This window comes from Medicago truncatula, chromosome 1 (assembly GCF_003473485.1).
Source record: "Medicago truncatula cultivar Jemalong A17 chromosome 1, MtrunA17r5.0-ANR, whole genome shotgun sequence".
NCBI lineage: Eukaryota > Viridiplantae > Streptophyta > Magnoliopsida > Fabales > Fabaceae > Medicago > Medicago truncatula.
Window position 1 is genome coordinate 51,903,192 of NC_053042.1, and position 19,108 is coordinate 51,922,299.

General features: G+C 30.7%; 1 protein-coding gene and 1 long non-coding RNA gene across 4 annotated transcripts; one reads left to right on the forward strand and one right to left on the reverse strand.

The window, feature by feature from the left end:
* Window positions 1-6,532: 6,532 nt before the first annotated feature.
* LOC112416695 (uncharacterized) lies at window positions 6,533-9,251 on the forward strand. 3 transcript variants are annotated; one of them, XR_005643895.1, is made up of 3 exons: window positions 6,533-6,868; window positions 8,233-8,285; window positions 8,658-9,251. It is a non-coding gene; the product is annotated as an uncharacterized lncRNA (long non-coding RNA). The 3 variants fall into 3 exon arrangements; XR_005643894.1 differs by having other exon boundaries at window positions 8,664-9,251; XR_005643893.1 differs by lacking the exon at window positions 6,533-6,868 and having other exon boundaries at window positions 7,778-8,285; window positions 8,664-9,251.
* Window positions 9,252-15,348: 6,097 nt separating this feature from the next.
* Window positions 15,349-17,854, reverse strand: LOC11409035 (titin homolog). Its single transcript, XM_003592451.4, has 3 exons — window positions 17,695-17,854; window positions 17,248-17,292; window positions 15,349-16,648 (listed from the first exon to the last, which is right to left on the reverse strand). Exon 3 carries the CDS (start codon window positions 16,646-16,648, stop codon window positions 15,626-15,628), a length of 1,023 nt encoding a protein of 340 aa, XP_003592499.2. The 5' UTR covers window positions 17,248-17,292; window positions 17,695-17,854; the 3' UTR covers window positions 15,349-15,625.
* Window positions 17,855-19,108: the final 1,254 nt, after the last annotated feature.

The following is a 19,108-nucleotide window of genomic DNA, read 5'->3' on the forward strand; positions in this document are numbered from 1 at the left end:
GATGTATTTATTAAAAATATGAAAATAAATTTAAAATTTAACGGCGGAGAAGGTTGAAAGTTCGGTGCCTTGGTGTAACATTAAGAGGTCTCAAGGCTGAACTGACTGAATTCAACCAAGGAGTCAACCTCACAGACACAAGGATGGTGGAACACGTTCGGTATAAACGTCCAACGCTCGACGAGGGGAGAGTATCATTCACTTGAGTGGAATTAACGAACGACGAAAACATGACGAGCATATTTTTGGAGCACAGCATGTTCCAGTGGATCGATATGCGGGTGAAGTTGCTTAGATCAACTGAAGATATCATCAAAAGTTTGATTCCGCCAGAAGATAGTCATTAGTTAGGTGCCATCTAGCATGCCAAAGGGCATATTGTTTGGTATGGTGCACAAGTTGCAAATTCACCTTAGATTTAATATTAAATAATTGAAAGGCCAGGATTAAAGAAGTGCTACTTGAATAGTAAGCATTTGTTTGTATTTTTGGAAATTGCAGAAATAGTCATCCACACTTTTATAATTATAGTTTATTATAATTAATAGTTTTTTATTTGTGCATTAAGAAAATCATATTATGCAGTAAGAGACTTGCTTTTTTTTTTCACCATCTTCGTCAAAAAATCATGTGTATTTATGATAACCCGTAAATTAAGCATTAGAAGGAAGAAAAAAAAAATTCTCTCAAAAAAAAAATGTTTTTTTAGTAACCTCAATGCAATTGCAATTGTTAATAAAATTCATGTGACCATCTTCATAATCACCTATTAATTAGCTTGCATTTGGATGATTTCTTCTTGGTGCCACGTTCAAGATACAGTGGTTGTGTGAATTTGTTGCAGGTTAATCAAACGTCTTTAATTTTTAATTAAAAAAGAGGCTATTTTCTTGCAGATCTGATTCTTAAATATTGGAACCGCATGCTTCACAGGTTGGTAATTCCTTATTTGCTTCACAGGTTGGTAATTCCTTGTTTGCTGTACAGGTTGAGATTTCTCGTGGGGAAAATTAATTCTCATATTGATATGAGTTTCATGGATGTTGAATCCAAAAAAAATAAAAAATCAAACGCGTTTTTTGAATTAAAAATCCTAAAAAAAAAAAAATTAGTGATTGGCTTTTGGATTTTAAAAATAACCTTGTGCTTTCTTCATGCCTTCGATTCCAATCAAAATTGGGTAATAATCGTTGAATTTTATTGTGTGCCAAGGTAGATCCAGTCGGGTTGATTCGCGGGTCAAAAAACCCGTTTTTGCAATCAACGGGCGAGGAAGATGAGTTACAAAAAAAAAAAAAAAAGGTCTCAATTCATGTTTCGAACAGGAGATCAATAACTCAGGAAACCATAACATAAACACCAACACCAACTAGACTGCGCTTCAAATTGTTTCTTACTTAGGAACTTTAATTTATTTACTTACCACTATTAACTGTTTTGAATTGTGAGCATTTAATCAATGATTTAATTAATTTAATTTTGGGTTTAGAAAGTCTAAATAAAATATATATGAACACATACACTAATGATAAAATTTAAAAAAGAGAGACGATATTAAGTGATGTGACTAAATTATTATTTTCTTAAAATTTTATCATCATTATTGTGTGCGTGTGACCGAATTTTTTTATTTGAGGTTTTGTCCAACTAAATATTTCTCATCTATAAAAAATATTTCAACTCTTGAATAAGACCAAAGAAGATCAAGAACGAAGTACGAACTCGAAATTCTGAGGGAATGGTTTGTAAGATCGACAGACCTCTGAGAATCCGATCTAAGAAATTCCAATTCATATATCCTTAGTGGTCTATTAAGGTCGTTTTCAATGGTCTAATTGATTGTATTTGTTGCCGTTTAAATTCTAGCCATGTTTCAGTCCCCGGATGAGTGTAGTTTCTAAATTGACTAGTTCCAAAGGCATTTTAACAAATGAAACACGCATACTTCTGTGTCACTTTCGGATTCGAAATGTTTTAAATTCCATTAAATGTATTTTTTTTAAGGAAAATTCCATTAAATGTATTGAATTGTGATCAAATAATTCAATTTTTTTAATGAATCAATTAATGCATAATTTAATTCATTTCAGCATGTTTTTTTTTGTAACAATTTCATCATGGTTTTATGTACAGTGTAAGACTTTTTTTAAAAGAATACAGTAAAAGACTTGTGTCTTACGTAAATACAAATCTAAATAAAATTTATTTGCACACATTTGTCGATAATAAAACATAAAATAGAGATTATATTAAATTATGAGACTAAATTATTTCTCTTATAAATTTTATCATTTATGTGTGTTCAAACATTTTTTTATTTTATGTTGTGTCCAAATCTCTACTAACAATAAATGAAAGTTAAAATGAGACCAAGGAGTTAACTCTCTCTCCAACAAGTCGGTCCTAGTTTTTTTCTCTAGGTTTTCTCTTACAGTTTCTTCATCGATGGTGGTTTTGGGTCAAGTGTCGAGGGTCATGTTATCTTGTGCCCTTAGGGCACGTGTTAAGCATTAAATTTTTTGTCATTAATGGTAAATATTATCATATATTTTTGTAGGCATTATGTTGTTATATGCTATTAACTTGGATGTTGTGAGTTTGTTCGCAAATTCATCCTTTACATTTTTAGCAGTGTTAAATGATGTAATCTCTCGATTTGAATGAATGAATATCATTTTGTTTTTGTCAAAAAAAATATATGAAAGTTAAAGTACAGCAAAATTTCATAATCGTCCTCTTTAAAATTAATGATCTCCTTAATTTTATGTGCATAATTGTTATTTTGCAAGATTTATTTTAATTGTTTTACTTTTTTTTAACTAATTATGGATAATTGTCATATGTAACAAATTTCCACGGATAACTATGGAATCAATTTATTTGTTTTTCAAAAAATGACTTTTTTTTACCAAGTTTTAAAAAATGGTTTTGGAATACTTTTAAAATATTATTTGTTTTTTAATTAAAAACAAAAAGGTGTAATGAGATAATTTTTTGCAGATGAACTTTTTGTAATGTTCTTAACACTTGTGCAAAAAATTGTTCAAAATCTTTAAAGTTTAAGCATAATTAAACAAATTTAGATTTAGTAGGGACTAAAATTGAATGGATAGTTTTTTTATATGGACTAAAAACACTATTAAAATTAAGTAAGGACTAAACTTAAAAGATCCCAATTTTTTAGGGACCAAAAACATATGATGTCATTTACCACATGAGAGTCATGTCACTTGAAATGTCAATGTGACATGTCTAAGTCAGCATTCTGTTAGTCTAGTCAGCACAGTTTGACGGCAATGACCTAACTTACCAACAGCAAAAAATGTTCGAGATAAAAAATTTAATAAAATTTAAATAAGGACCAATGCTGGAAGCTCGCTTATTTGCAGGACTTTAAACTTAATTAACCCAATTAAAAATATATAGAACCTTGAAGAAGAAATCGAGATTCATCTTTCTTTTTACGTATGAAGGTACAAATTTTAATCCTATGAACAAAATTAAATCAATCATCTTCAACTTTGTCTTAACTTTCATCCTTTTCTCCATAATCTTTGTAATTCTAAACTCATAAATCTCCAAATTATTTTTTTCTTCTCAAATTAATTATTTTTGATTTCATATTTGACATTAGATTATGGATTTTGATTGATATTGATGTTTAGTAACATCAATTAGCATGACTGATGATGGAATAGAGCAAATGAAATTCAAGTTTGATTGATAAATTCAGCTTCTTGAACTGATTTATATGGCTGAATTTCTCTTTCCAAAAGTTCAATTGTTTTTTTTCTATAAATTTTTGGATTCTTGAATCAAACTGGAAAATCAAACACTTGGTGAGATGTGAATTTTTTTTGGTGTCTCAACCATGATTCTCAGAATTCACGACACAACAAACCACCAACATTTAAGAGACTTGTGTGCAGTGCTTGTAGAAAGAAAAACAGCAGAAAGATTTCTATAGATCTGAAATTTTTAACAGATCTAGGAGGTAGTTCCTTCAAAGAAATTCTTGAACCTCACCTGGTATTTTCATATTATGATCAGTTAGAATGGAATCACAGTGAAGGAATGAGACCCACTGCTGCCCAATTTCTAGATTCAGTTATTACGGGTTGGGTTCGTGCAGATCACGGGTTATTAGATCAGTTAGAACGGTTCTGAAGAAAACTGAAAATATTTTGTAGAAGCATAAAAAAAAAAAAAAAAGCTTCAGATCGGTATACCAATGGTTGCTTACCATTCTGTAAAAATGGAAAATGAAAGAGAAGGAATTAGGAAGAAAGAGAAGGTCACATGCATTTGTTTTGTGTTGACCGGAAGCAATTGAATTCAATTATAATTATAGTAATAAATAATAAGCAATGATATAGCAATAGGCATTGAGTGGTCTGACTCTTTCACCATAAACTAGGTGCGTCTTCTTACGGTTTGTCCACTCACATCCTTCACACATTAATAATTTAATTTAAAACGATTAATCAATCAATTACTCCCACCCACTTTCGTTGAGGTAGATTTGTTGACTTGTTCAACTTTTACATATACTAATAATATTATTTTTACTTTTCAAGATGTAGTTCTCCTTCCGTCCCTTAATAAATGACCTAGTTGACAATATGCATTATTGACTTGATATACGTTGACCATACTTTTCTAGTAATTCACAAAGATAAATAATATCATGTAAGATGTTGTTGGATTTGTCTCGATGAGTATTTTTAAAATATTAAATTTTTATAATTATTTTTAGTAGAGAATTGAAGATATCAAAGATAAAACATATGCATTGGTATGTGTGTCAGAGTCAACTAGGTCATTTATTTAGGGACGGAGGGAGTAGTAAGAGAGCATCTGATAATAAGTGTCTCTAAATTACTTTTCTCTTCAATTCATGTTGATTCGTCACATCATCAACAATAAATCATTATAACTTGAATAAATAATTACACCTTCTATCATATATTAGGGAGGAGTGTTATTTGAACAATCATTTGGTTGACAACTTATGGGAAAGCCATAATCTTCAAAGAAAAAGTTGGTATTTGCACAAAAATCAAAGAAATAGAGAGATAAAGTAAAAAATAATGTGAGTATGAGAGAGAAAGTTGTCACAAAATGGATGTTCAAATATCATTTCTCTGTATTAGATGACCTCCTTCTATCATATATTAGATGATTTATTTGATAAGATGCAGTGTTGATCTAACATATTTTAATCATATTTTTTAACTAATGTATAAAGATAAATAATGACTTCATCAATATTTTAAAAATATTAAAATTCCATAACTTTTTTCTAATAAACGAAAGCATAACTGTAAAAATAATGTCTTCATCAATATTTTAACTAATTTATAGGGACCAAAATCTGTCACTTTTTTTACGAGTACTAAAAATGAAATTTAGTATATTTATATGGACTAAAAACTCAAATAACCCCTGTTTTCTTTTGTTATAGCTTAGGGAAAACTAATAATCGTTTGCTATAGTTTTTTTAATAAAAAATAACTTTGAAAAAAAATAATAAATTATTTTTAAGCGTATTGCTTTCATTTGTTACAATTTAAAAAAAAAAAAAATTAGAATCTAAAGAAAATCCAAAAAGAGCTTCAAATGAGATACTATTAAGAATCAGTTTGTTACAGGTTTAAATAAAATCAATAAGACCATTGAAAACGACCTAGGAGACCTACAAGAATACAAGAACTGAAATTTCTCAGATCGGATTCCCGTAGGTTAGTCGATCGGACGAACTATCCCCTCAGAAACTAGTCAACTCAGGAAACTAATTTACTCAGGGGACCTAAACGTGGCTAGATTATGAACGGCAACAAGGAAAACCAATCAAACCGTTCAAAACGACCTTAGTAGACCTACAACAATACATCAACTGGAATTTCTCAAATCGGATTCCCGGAGGTTAGTCGATCGGACGAACTATCTCCTCAGAAATTGGTAAACTTTGGAACTAGTTTACTTCGGGGACAAAAATAATTAATCTAACCGTCGAATATGATCTAAATACACTAAGAAAGAAATAGGAACTTACATTTCTACTATCATAATCTTATTGACAAGTTCATCCGACAAACTATCCCCACAAAAACATAGGCAACTAGGAAGACCATTCATACGACGACTGAAACAAAGATTTTGATTGCCAAATTTCAAGTTTGTACATAGTTATTAATCCTCTTTGGTCTTATTCAACGGTTGAATTATTTATATCGAAGATAAATACTTAGTTGAACACAACCACAAATAAAAACTTCGGACACACACAACAATGATGATAATTTAAAATAATATAATTTAATCACATCACTTAATATCATTTTTTTTAATTTATCATTAATATATGTGTGTTCATATAAACTGTAGGCTAAAATGCTCTTTTGATCCTATAACTATAGTTTTGGTATCGGATTGATCCCTAAGTAATAAAAACTCCGTTTAAGTCATTCTCCGTTATATGTTTTGGTCCATTCCGTTAGATTTTTGAAAAAAATTGTTAACTCATGTACACGTGTCTGTTTAGCATTGGCTCAACACTTATTTTATTTCCATCATCTTCTCCATCTCGATTCTTCATCCCCTTCATCCATTTCTGAAAAATAAAAAGAACATCTATGGCAGCAACAACAACAATTTTAACATCATCATGAAGTAACCCATAAATCTTCTCATACAACCACAACAAAATCAAATCGCAACAACAAAACCGTAATTTCTGCTGCAGCAACAACAACTTAAATCTTTTCATCATCCTCTCATACCAAAAAAAAAACCCATAAATTCTCCACCATCACAACCACCAGATTCGTCCTCATCACTTCCTTCAACTTGATACCGTAAATTCTATGTATGTGAGTTTTTGAAGAAAATGGGTTTAAAATCATCCTCTAAAGTTTACAACTTTTCATTTTCTTTTTGTTCATGGAAAGGTGAATGATTTTAGAAGCTTTGACTTGTCAAAAAACAATTTCTCTTATGAAATTCCTAAAGCTTTGAGTTCCCTTGTGGGTTAGAGGTTATTCTTGCCCGTGTTTGTTGAAGAACCTGAAATGGGTTAGATGTTTTTGTGTTCTAAAATTGATTTTTTTTGTGTGTTTTGAAATCGTTTTTTTTTTGGAAAATAAGGGTTTTTTTATTTGAATTTGGGTTGATGTTGTTGTCTGTTGTTGTTGAATTTTTTATGTTGTTGGCGGAGTTGCTGTTGTTCATGTTGTTTTTCCAGAAATTGAGATGGAGAAGATGAAGAAAATAAAATTAAGTCTCTTAAAAAAAATTAAGTTTTCAACCAATGCCATGATGACATGTGTATAACAGTTAACTTTTTTATAAAACCTAACGTAAACCTAACGGAATAGACTAAAATGACTAGCAAAAATAAAATTAAACGACTTAAACGGAATTTTTATTACTTAAGGAACCAATCCGATACTAAAAATATAGTTAAGGGACCAAAAGAGCACTTTAGCCTATATTTTATTTTGATTTGCTTTATATAGAAATCCAAAATTAAATGAATTAAATCATTGATTTTTTCTCACACCACTATAAGTGTAAAAACTACTATTTTTTTTTGTTGCACTAATTTTACGATGGGTTGCTTTATGAAATTAACTAGTATATCAAACACTTGATGGATCAATTAATTAAACCATTATAATCAATATTATAAAATGATTGTAATTATATATGTGATGTTAAAAAATTAATCGTGCAATTGTTTAAATTAATTCGCAATTGTTTAAATTAAAATTAATTGTCTATTGTTTTGTACAATTATTTATTTTTTATAAGATATAATTGTCGATATAACGAATCACAGAAAGACATTACTCCGACAACTAAAACAAACTTAACCGTCTAATGATAGCAAATATAATCAACTCAGATTGCGACATATTTGTACTACTGTGGCAATGTAATTTTTATGATTGCTTCTATTTTCAGTCTTTGACAAGCTTTTATATGATTGCTTCTATTTTTGGTTGATTAACTTAATTTAAATCAGGTTATATATGATTGTTTCTATAGAAGTTATTTTTTTAGAAAATGAATTTTCATGGATTTAGTACTAATTTTGGAATCTACTTGTCATCTGGAGAATGAATATGAAAATGATGTATAAAACTTGTTTAATTTCTGAGTTTGTGCTGCATATGATTTGGATTTGGTTACAAGACTTTAACTTTTTGAAGAATGTTCATTTTGTTATAGCTACCCTTATCTTGAGCAGCTAGCAGGATGAATATATGAATATGCATACAAAGGTATAATCACTCATTGGTTGTTGTATGTTAATGAACGATGCTTGATGCTTAGTTTTATATAAGTTATTTTTTGAGAAAATGAATTTTCATAGATTTAGTACTAATTTTGTAATCTACTCCTCATGTGGAGAATGTATATGAAAATGATGTAGAAGATTTGTTTAATTGTTTAGTCTGTGATGCATATATGGTTTGGATTTGGTTACCAGAATATATTATTAGAGACTAGGTTAACTTTTTATGTCACTGTTCCTGTACCTCCAAAATAGTATTGATAGTTGATTATGGTTTGTACATAGTTCTCCTTTGCTTGTTGTTCTGTTTTTTAATGAAAAATGTTTCACATTTGTTTTGGTGATAATGTCTTTCAAGTTTCAGGTATGCTAAGGAGGTTCCATTTGGTTTACAAGAAGTACTTGTGTCTGCTGTTTGAACGGATTTGGAACCCGAGAGAATGTTGCATTTTGTAGTTGTGTTTGGGGTGTTTTCTGGTGGACTGGCTTTTCTGCTGTGCTGATTTTTTTTTCTGTTGTTCGCAGGTTCTGTTTGCTGTTTTGGTGGGTGCTGCCTTCTGTTAAGGGCGGCTGCTGCTATGTGCACCTGCTGTCAGCTGGTGTTTTTTTTGTTGTTGTTGTCAGCAGCTTCTGTGGTGCGGTTCAGCACGTGTTGGTGTGCTTGGGGGCTGGGTTTGGTGCGGCGTTATGCGTAGGGGGTCATTGTTCTTGTCCGGCTGCCTTTCCGGATAGTTTTTGGGTCTTTGTATACCTTTGCATCAGTCACTTGCTTTAGGAGGCTGAGTTTTTCTTTTTGTTTGGCTCTTTTTGGTGTGGTTTGGGTCAGGTGTTCCGCCTATATACGACATCCTTGTTTGTGTTGATTTGTTTCGTTTTGCTTGCGCGGTTGGTTATTGTGCAGCTTGCACCCTTCCGTTGCTTAATAAATTTTGCAGATTCAAATAAAAAAAAAGTTTGATTAATTCATACTTTTAGAGAAATGTTACGTTGAACAAAACATTCGTATGATAAAAAAAGTAGAAAATGCTGTTATGAAACTCAAAAAAAAGACAATATTAATTTCATTGATTTTTTTAATTGTTTATATAAGGAAATAAATAAATACGGTAAATTGGAATAAATGTTTTTTTTTTTTTATATTGAGGAGAAGAAAGACAAAAGAAGAAAAGAAATAAATATAGTGTGAAATGCAATACAATAACTCCAATCGGATGCTTAATCTGATGGTTTGAAGAATCTAATAAAACTATCAATGGTGGAACATATTGACCAACTGGTCCATGGAAGAAGGTGTCCTAAATACACTAAGAAAGAAATAGGAACTGACATTTTTCCTATATCTTATAGACAAATTGATAAGACAAACTATCCCCACAGAAACATAGGCAACTAGGAAGCCCATTCATCTGACGACTAAAACAAAAATTTTGATTGCCGAATTTTAAGTTCGTATGTCGTTCTTAATCCTCTTTAGAAAAACCCAAATAAATAATTCGAAAACACACACCAATGATGATAAATTTTAAAATAATAATAATAATAATTTAGTCACATCACTTAATATCGTTTTTTTTTTTATAAATTTATCATTAATGTATGTGTGTTCAGATAAATTTTATTTTGACTTGCTTTATATACAAACCCAAAATTAAATTAATTTAAGGCTTAATTACTTTTTTGATCCCTTAACTTATTTTTTGGTTTGGTTTTGGTCCCTTAACTATTAAAAGTTTCGTTTTGGTCCCTTAACTTACTTTTTGGTTTCGTTTTAGTCCCTTAACTATTAAAAGTTTCGTTTTGGTCCTTTAACTTACTTTTTGGTTTCGTTTTGGTCCCTTAACTCTTCCTCCGTCAACCACTTTAGTCGTTTATGTTAGGATGAATGTATTAGAGTTAAGGGACAAAAAAATAAGTTAAGGAACCAAAATGAAACCAAAAAGTAAGTTAAAGGACCAAAACGAAACTTTAAATAGTTAATGGACGGACCAAAAGAAAACCCAAAAATAAGTTATGGGACTGAAACGAAACTTTTAATAGTTAAGGAACCAAAACGAAACCAAAAAATAAGTTAAGGGACCAAAAGAGTAATTAAGCCTTAATTTAATCATTAATTTTTTGCTCACAATTCAAAACCGGCAATAGGAAATAAGTAGAATAAAAATCCAATAAATGAATAATTGAACGCGTGGTGAAGTTGGTGTTGTTTATGGGTTATCCTGTCATAAGTCGGCTGTTCGAGACATGTGATGTGAATATTTTTATGTTTTTTTTTTAAACTCATCTTCTTCGCCCGTAGTCTTTTAAATGGGTTTTTTTGACCCGCGAAACGACCCGACCGGATCTCCCTTGGTACACAATGAAATTCAACTATTTTTACGCAGTTTTGATCGGAATTGAATGGCATGAAGAAATCACAGACTTATTTTTCAAATCCACAAGCTAATCGCAGATTTTATTTTTTAGGGTTCTTTTAAAAAAACTCGTTTGATTCTTTCTATATCACCGAATTGACTACTTATCACTGTAACAGTTTCGATTCAGCATCTATGAAACCCATATCAATTTGAGAGCTAATTATTCTCACCAGAAATCTCAAACAACAAAATATGGGTTATGGGTAAAACTGAAACAATTGAGAGCTCAATTTCTTCAAACTTTGAATATATTTATACGAATTTTGTAACCGTAACATAAGATTTGAGGGAAGAAATGAAGTTTGGACGGCGGAAACTCTACATTAATTTGATTTTTGCCATTTTTTTTTTATCAATTCGCGTAACATATGGAAATAGGAAGCAAGAGATTCATATCTAGAGTTGTTGCTGCGATTAGCAATTTGTTAAATTTCTTGTATGAAATTTGTATTAATGGTAAAGAAATAATCAATTTAATTTGAGATTTTCTCATGCTTTTAATTTCTGGGTTGATAAGATTGTGAATCCCTAAAAAAAAAAAAAAGATTGTGAATTGTGAAGATGAATCCCAACACTTTTTTTTAGGATTACACACAAAATTAATGAGTAAATGTCAATGGTTAAATAAAAATTTGAAATAAAGAAGGTAAGTTAATGTTGTTGTTAATGCCCAGAATTAATAAAGAAGGTAAATTAACACTCATGATTATTATTTACTTTGCGTAAAATAAAATTTAGGGAAAAAAATATAAGCTGTTTATTTATTTAAACTTACAAATTGTATAATAGAAAAGTTTATTATGTGGGGCAAATGTGCAATAATCAAAACTATTTTGGTGTATCTATAATAACATTAAACACAATATTAGGGGTCAATGTCAAAAACTCAATAAAACTTGAAAAACTAGTTATTGTATGTATTTTTATTTATTTTCATTTTTGTGCACCATACCAAACAATATGCCCTTTGGCAGGCTAGATGGCACCCATTAGTTAGGGTAAGGTGCATTCCAACTACAACAATTGTTGTCTTCCTTTGAATGAGATAAATTCAAACCTTTCGCTCGGCATTCATGTTTTTCCTTTGAAAAGATTAAATTCTTGTTAGGCTGGTTTAGATGAAGGTATTAAGTGTCAAGGAATGAACCTCATTTCGTTGGCACTTGAATACCATCATTTAAAGCACGTCTAACAAAAATTTATTCTTTTCAAAGGAAAACATGAATGCCGGGTGAAATGTTGGAGTCCTGTTGTTTGACAGGTTTGAATCTATCTCATTCAAAGGTAAGACAATTGTTGGAGTTTGAATGCACATTCCAACTGCAACAATTGTCTTACTATGGATGGGGCAATTCAAACTTGTTAATCGGCAGGACTTCAGTATTCGATAAGCGTCTTGAACGCTGGTATTCAAGTGTCAAGAAATGCACCTCATTCTTTTGACACTTGAATACCAGTGTTCCAGATGATGATCGAATACTGGTGTCCTGCTGCTTAGCAAGTTTGAATTTGCCCCATTCAGTGGTAAGATGATTGTTGCAGTTGGAAGGTAAATTTTGGAATGTAATGTAATGTGTGTGTAATGCAATGTAATGTGATAACATATATTTTGTTTTGAATGGAACAATAATTATCTTATTTATTCACTTTCAAATTTATTTATTCATTACACAATTTTAATTAGTTGAATTCACGTTAGATTTAATTAGTTTTTATTATTCAAAACGCGACTTTAATCAAAATTATTCCAAATGCGATTTTATTCTAAGTACCATAATGTCAAACAAAATGTGCGCGACACAAAAATAAAACATAAAAAAATCCAAAATAATTAGGCTTTAAAAGCCATTACATTCATTCTTCCTCGTCACACAAATCAATCGGGTTGCCCGCTACAGTCCCTGCGGTACCTTGTTTTGGTTGAGGACCAAAATAGCATGTCCTCTCGCTCCTCCTCAACCTCGAGCGATTGTACATCGGCACCTTCGAACCCTTCTTTTTTTCGGAACCATCGCAAACAATTCTGTGCCACGTCATAGACGATTTTTCTTTGTTCTTCTCATCACCCTGAACGTTACCCTGATTCTGATTCTGAGACATATCTACATTAAAAAAATGGCGATCAAAACCTAACTAAACAAAACAACAATGCCATAAAATCGTAAAATCAAAAACTAAACCTAAACCTAAACTATCATCAAAACCTACACCTAAACCTAAACAATTCTAAAACGATTCATCAAAACCTAAACCTAACAATTCAATAAAAGTTCTCTAACCATTCTAACCTAAATTATCCTAACATATCATAAAATCAACAAATCAATATAATCGAACCTATATAATCGAAATTTAACAAAAAATAACAAACAATTCGACCACAAAGCAACAATGCAATTCAAAAAACTTACTTGTTTTTTGTGATTGAAATTGGCTTGGAATGCCTTCAAATGACTCAAAATCGCACCTTGGATAATAAAAAACGCAACAATGGAGTTTTGGAAACTCCTATGTTGTTATGTTTTTATAACATTTTCCTCTGCAGTTAGAAATCTTCGGCAGTTAACTGCAGCCAGATTTCTAAAACTTCGGCAGTTAACTGCCGAAGGACATTTGAGTAATTTACTCGTGTTTTTCAGCCAAACTTGTCAACAACAATTCTCTAACTTTCCTATATAGTATAGTAGATGGTCTAGCAATCAAGATACACACATCAAACAATTATATCATTTTTTTTTAGGGATGAAAAAATTATATACATAACTACAACCAAATACATGCACGGAAATAATTTAAGGAGACCATATATAATTTAAGGATAAAAAGGAGTGAAAAACTTAGTATCTCTTAAAGACATGCACTTATTTTTGATTTGATATCCTCGAGTGTCTCTCTTAAATGATTATATGATAGCCTCGACGGGTAGACATACAACGACATGAAGTTACTCGTTATAGATATTGTCATGAAGATTAAAGTCATTGTCCATATGTCCCAAAACATATATTTATAAAGAAAGTGGAGAGGGAACCTATCCTTTTATGTAAGGTTATAAGTTGTGACAAAGTATCAAACTATAACCTTTCATAAAAAGTTGAATGGTTCATCCATCATGAATTCATTTAACTATATGCTTCATTATTCAAGCACACTCATCATGTGATATTCAATATTCATTGATCACAAAATAAATATTCTAGCACCCATCAAAATATATATCATATATATTCAACCAAATAATATTTAACAAATCAATGGAATCAGTATTTTAGTTGATCTAACAAGAGCAGTATTTAAGATCCTTCGGGAAAAAGAGAAGCAAATGTTTGGTAGGACACTTCATTTGAGCCTGCAAATCATAGGCCGAGCAGCAATGAAAATAATACAAACTAGAATACTGTGACTGACATTTGGGTGCGCGTTATATTACTTTTTTTTTTTTTTTTTACGAAATTAAGTTGATGACTTCGAGGTATGTGTATATATATACATACGCATGTACACATATAAACATGGATATAATACATACATAAAGTTTAAAAATTAGAGTCTCTTGAGCTTAGCTCATGAGTTGATAAAAAAATTTAAGAAATTTAGGTGAAATGAGTAGTAAAGTGTTATACGGTCTTTTGAGTTGCATTTTTTCCTCGATTTTCTACTTCATATTTAACTATTTTATAATTTTTATAAAATTATTTAAATTATCAATTGAAAATTTAATTAAATCTCATTGAAATTGGAATGATCCACAATAATAGCAACAATATCTAACACTATAAAAAGAAAAAAAAAACCTTATTTCGATATATTATATAAAATAAAATATTGTGTTTTGATGTAACATTTTTTTCTTTAAGTTTTACCCTTCATTTAATTGTTTTTTTTTTAACAATTGTTTATATTTCTTGACGCTACTTGTTAGAGACAAGATATTATAGACTATCTGAACTGATTTTTATATATTTTAGGGATTAATTGACAAATTTCACATATTTTAGAGACTACTTATCATATGAAACTATTTATTATACTTATATAGTTTAAGGACTACGTTAGAAAGATGATGATAGTTTAAGAATGGTTTATTCATTTACATTGTTTAAAAACTAGGAGAGTGTGATAATTAAAGGATTAAATTGATGGTTTATTTTTTTGTTTGTATATAATTTTATTTTTAAATTAGTCCATAAACTATATAAATATGATGAGTGATGCCTAAAATATATAAAATTTATCGGTTAAGTACTGAAAGTGCATAATTTTTTTATCAATTTAGTTCATATCATCGTAATATCAAGAACAAGTCCTTAAAACGTATACAAATTTATCAATTTAGTACATATCATCGTATTATCAAGAACAATATCGACGAATTTTATATACTTTAAAGACCGATTATTGTATGTATATACTTTATGAACTAACTTAAAAGGACTAGTAATTTAAGAAGTAGTACTATAAAGACCGATTTATTCATTTTTAGTTCATTTAGGTGCAAAACTCAAAACTGAGGTATAAACAATATCTTAATGCAACAATCCTAAGAAAAGCATCGTATTTCTCAAATAACAAGCTAAGAAGGTCCCCTAAAAAAAAAAAAAAGTTGAAGGAAACGTGTCTTACTTATCCAACCTTGCCACTTTTCAAAGGTTAGACTATACATGTCTGTCCATTTATCCATTTATCAAAATTGACATACTTGTTGACAGTAATACACATATACTGTAAACTACTAAATTGTACTTTAACGTGTACATGAAAACTAAGTATTGAAAATGGATTTAGAAGAGTATTAGTTACAACTTACAAGCAAAGACAAGATTCACATAGCATGGTAAACCTTACCACATCTTCAAGTGGTAATGTTACAGCAAAAAAGTTTCATGAAGCAAGAACATTAAGCACCACATCATCACTTCTCAGAATAAACCTTGGACAGACTAGTGAAAAGGCTTCCAAGTGTCTTGTTTACAGCCTTATGAATCGTCCCATCAAACTCAGGAGCGAGTTTGTTAATAACAGAATTTGTGACCTCCTTGGCAATAACTGATTGATTGATCTTATTTTCCTCTTGGATCACCTTTCTAATAGCAGCAATGTCCAACCCATACTTCTCAGAATTTTCATTTTCCTTCTCCACCTTTTCCTCATTCCTCTTATTCTCCTCTTGGTTTATCTTTCTGTATGCAGCAATGTCCAACCCATGCTTCTCACAATTTTCATTTTCCTTCTCCACCTTTTCCTCATTCCTCTTATCCTTCTCTTGGATCATCTTTCTGTGTGCAGCAATGTCCAACCCATGCTTCTCAAAAATTTCATTTTCCTTCTTAATAGGAGGAATTCTCCCTTTCTCTATGTTAGACCTATGTCTGTTTCGAAAAGAACTGTCAGTCCGACCTTTTAGTAAAGTGGAATAATCTCGATCCGACCTAATACGTTTCCACATTTCAGGACCAATTTTGAGCCCAAGTTTTCTATATTTGTCAATTGCATATTCTAAGCCATCACTTTGTTCATTCGTATAAAGTGATCCAGCCTTTGAGCCTCCTGCGGTGTCTGCATCTGCGCTCTTGCTTACCTGCAATGAATCGGTGTCTGAGTCTGTGTCCTTGATCTCTTGTGATGAATCAACATCATCGTTACGGCCTCTTTTGTTTGGCTCATAGTCCGAGTCGTCCTCACCCGCCTCTAGAGACCTCTTCTTATTAAATGCATTAGGCATATCAACATTGACATCAATGAGCTCAGAGGGGACATCAATGATCTCAGGGGAATGATCATCGGCTGCATTTTTGATCTCAGGGTTCACATTTGGGACCTCAAGGGGCTGATCAATGGCTGCATTTGGGATAATCTCAGCGTTAACATCTGGGGCCTCAAGGAGCTGATCCCCATTTTGTTCTAGTCGATATTTCAAAGCCCATTTTTTGTGCATCTGAAATTATACAAATAAAATTAAATAAAACACCCCATAGATGTTCAATTGCGAAGAAACAAACTTGGAAAAGATGAACATAATACAATAGCTGGTTATTAAGAATCACAAATTACTCCATACTACAACAAATTCTAGTATCTTAACAAATGTAAAGTTGTGGATTTTTTTTCTTTTAATTTTCAACACCATATACAATAGTAATGATCCATTAGAATAAGGAGGGGATTAGCTATTTTAGTTTATGAAAAGTTAGACATTTCTATCATATAAAATTTCCACAATTAACAACACAATGTAAATCTCAGCTAGAGCAAAGTTATCATAAGCAAAAGGCGGATTAAGGTATCTGGCGAAAAATCTGGCTTATAAACATGGAGCTTCTGCATATGGTGGAACAAGCCGGGTATAATAGTCATGGTAGACTATGCCCGCTAGCACAAAGTCCGCCATGCCACAGGCCATTTTTAGCAGAAATTTGATAACAAGGAGATAATGTGATCGTTAATCATTACATTCAGAACCTGCTCTGCCTATAAACAAGGATGGAAATCATTTTCCATTCAGAACCTTATGCAGCACATAAATTAAAAATTTACCTTGAATTGAAGAGGACAAGATTACACTTGAGTGAGTTAAGCCAACTGAAAAATCAATAAAGAATAAAAAATCAATCGCAAAAGAAATGATGAAAAATCAAATGACAATTATCGTGTTTAACAAAATTCATCGATTTATAGATTCATTCACCAACGTGTATATTGTCAATTGAAAAAGATAACGCGATAATCAATGTTCTATATGAAAAGATTAGATAACGCGATAATACTACAAAAGCACAAGACTCGCAATTGTCAGATTCATAGATTCACAAGAAACTGTTAAAAAAAATAAAAAAAACAAGTGTAAGATTCACGCATGTGTATATTTCCAAAGCAGAAAAAAAACAAAAACCTAATTGATCAATTCAAGAACCATATGATTTGTGTTAACAAGTGTATGTTATTTCCAAAGATTCAAAGATTGATTGGGGAAAAAAAACTCACCAATAAAGAAGATAAGAGAGGATGAGAGAAGCTACAATCTAGAGAGAGAGAGAGAGAGAGAGAGAGCTCCAACTTCAGGAGCAGAAGCTTAGAGAGAGAGGGAATTTTAGAATGGGAGTGACGGTTGGATGATAGAAAGAGAGTTTTGATGTTGTGTTGCTCTGGGCGGGAAAACGGTATTTTGGTTTGAACCGGAGAGACCCGCTTATAATCACTACAACATGCACTTTGTTGTGAATTATTTTAAATTATTTTAACAAATTTGTTTTAAAATTATGTGGACTGCCACGTGGCAGAAGTTGCACAGTCAGCAACTGCCACGTGGCCCAAAACGTTGCCACATCACCAGCGAAGTGGGGCCAGGGACATTTTTAAAACAAATTTTTTTAATAAATTTTGAATTTATTTTCATATTTTTTTAATTAAAAAAAATAATTTTTAAAACTTTAAAAATGATTTTAATACATAATTTTTTTTTAAAATAATTTTAATACATAATTTTAATACATATTTTAATTTTAATACATAATTTTAATAATTTTTAAAAATGTCCTAAAAATTAAAATATTTAAAAATATTTTTAATACATTTTTAAAAATAATTTTTAGGTTTTTGTTTTTAGGTTTTTGTTTTTTAATACATAATTTTAATAATTTTTAAAAATGTCCTAAAAATTAAAATATTTAAAAATAATTTTAATACATATTTTTAAAATTATTTTTAAAAATGTCCTAAAAATGTCCTAAAAATAGAGGGTCGCCAAGGTTATCATTCAAATCGGGATACACAAAGTCTATAAGTGACATCAGCGGATTTGTTGTGTTCGATATGAGTAAATCTTCAGGAATTTCTACCTTCATTTCCCCATTCTCATCTGAAGCGTCGTTGTCGTCTCAAGTTGAGAGTATTCACTTGTCAAAATTAGGAATTTCTTCCTGCTCTGCAGGTACCAAAGATGCACCCAATCTCATATCAACAGTAAGCCTCAACAAATTACAATAAACACATATCTTTGATGAATTGATTGAGGCATCAACAATATCCTGTCTCGTTCCTTTTCGGACAACAGGCAATATCTGCCTGAAATCACCACCTAAAACTATTGTCATTCCTTTCAAAGTTGCATAATGACACACCATTTGTTCTAATTCTATCAATGACAATTACAACATGTTCTGGCCTTAAAAAAAAATCATTATGTCTTGAAACATGTCTATTTTCACTTTTGTCTTTGTCATAAAAACTAAAATTGATAGTAAGAAAATATATGCAATGCAATGGAAAAAATGATATTAAAGTTACGACTCAATTCTTAATCAAAAAAAGCTTCTTTCAGCTTAACTCAAACTAAAAAAAATAACCTTATTTGTAAAGGATTTCCCAAGCCATTATTTATTTAACGCGAAAATAAATA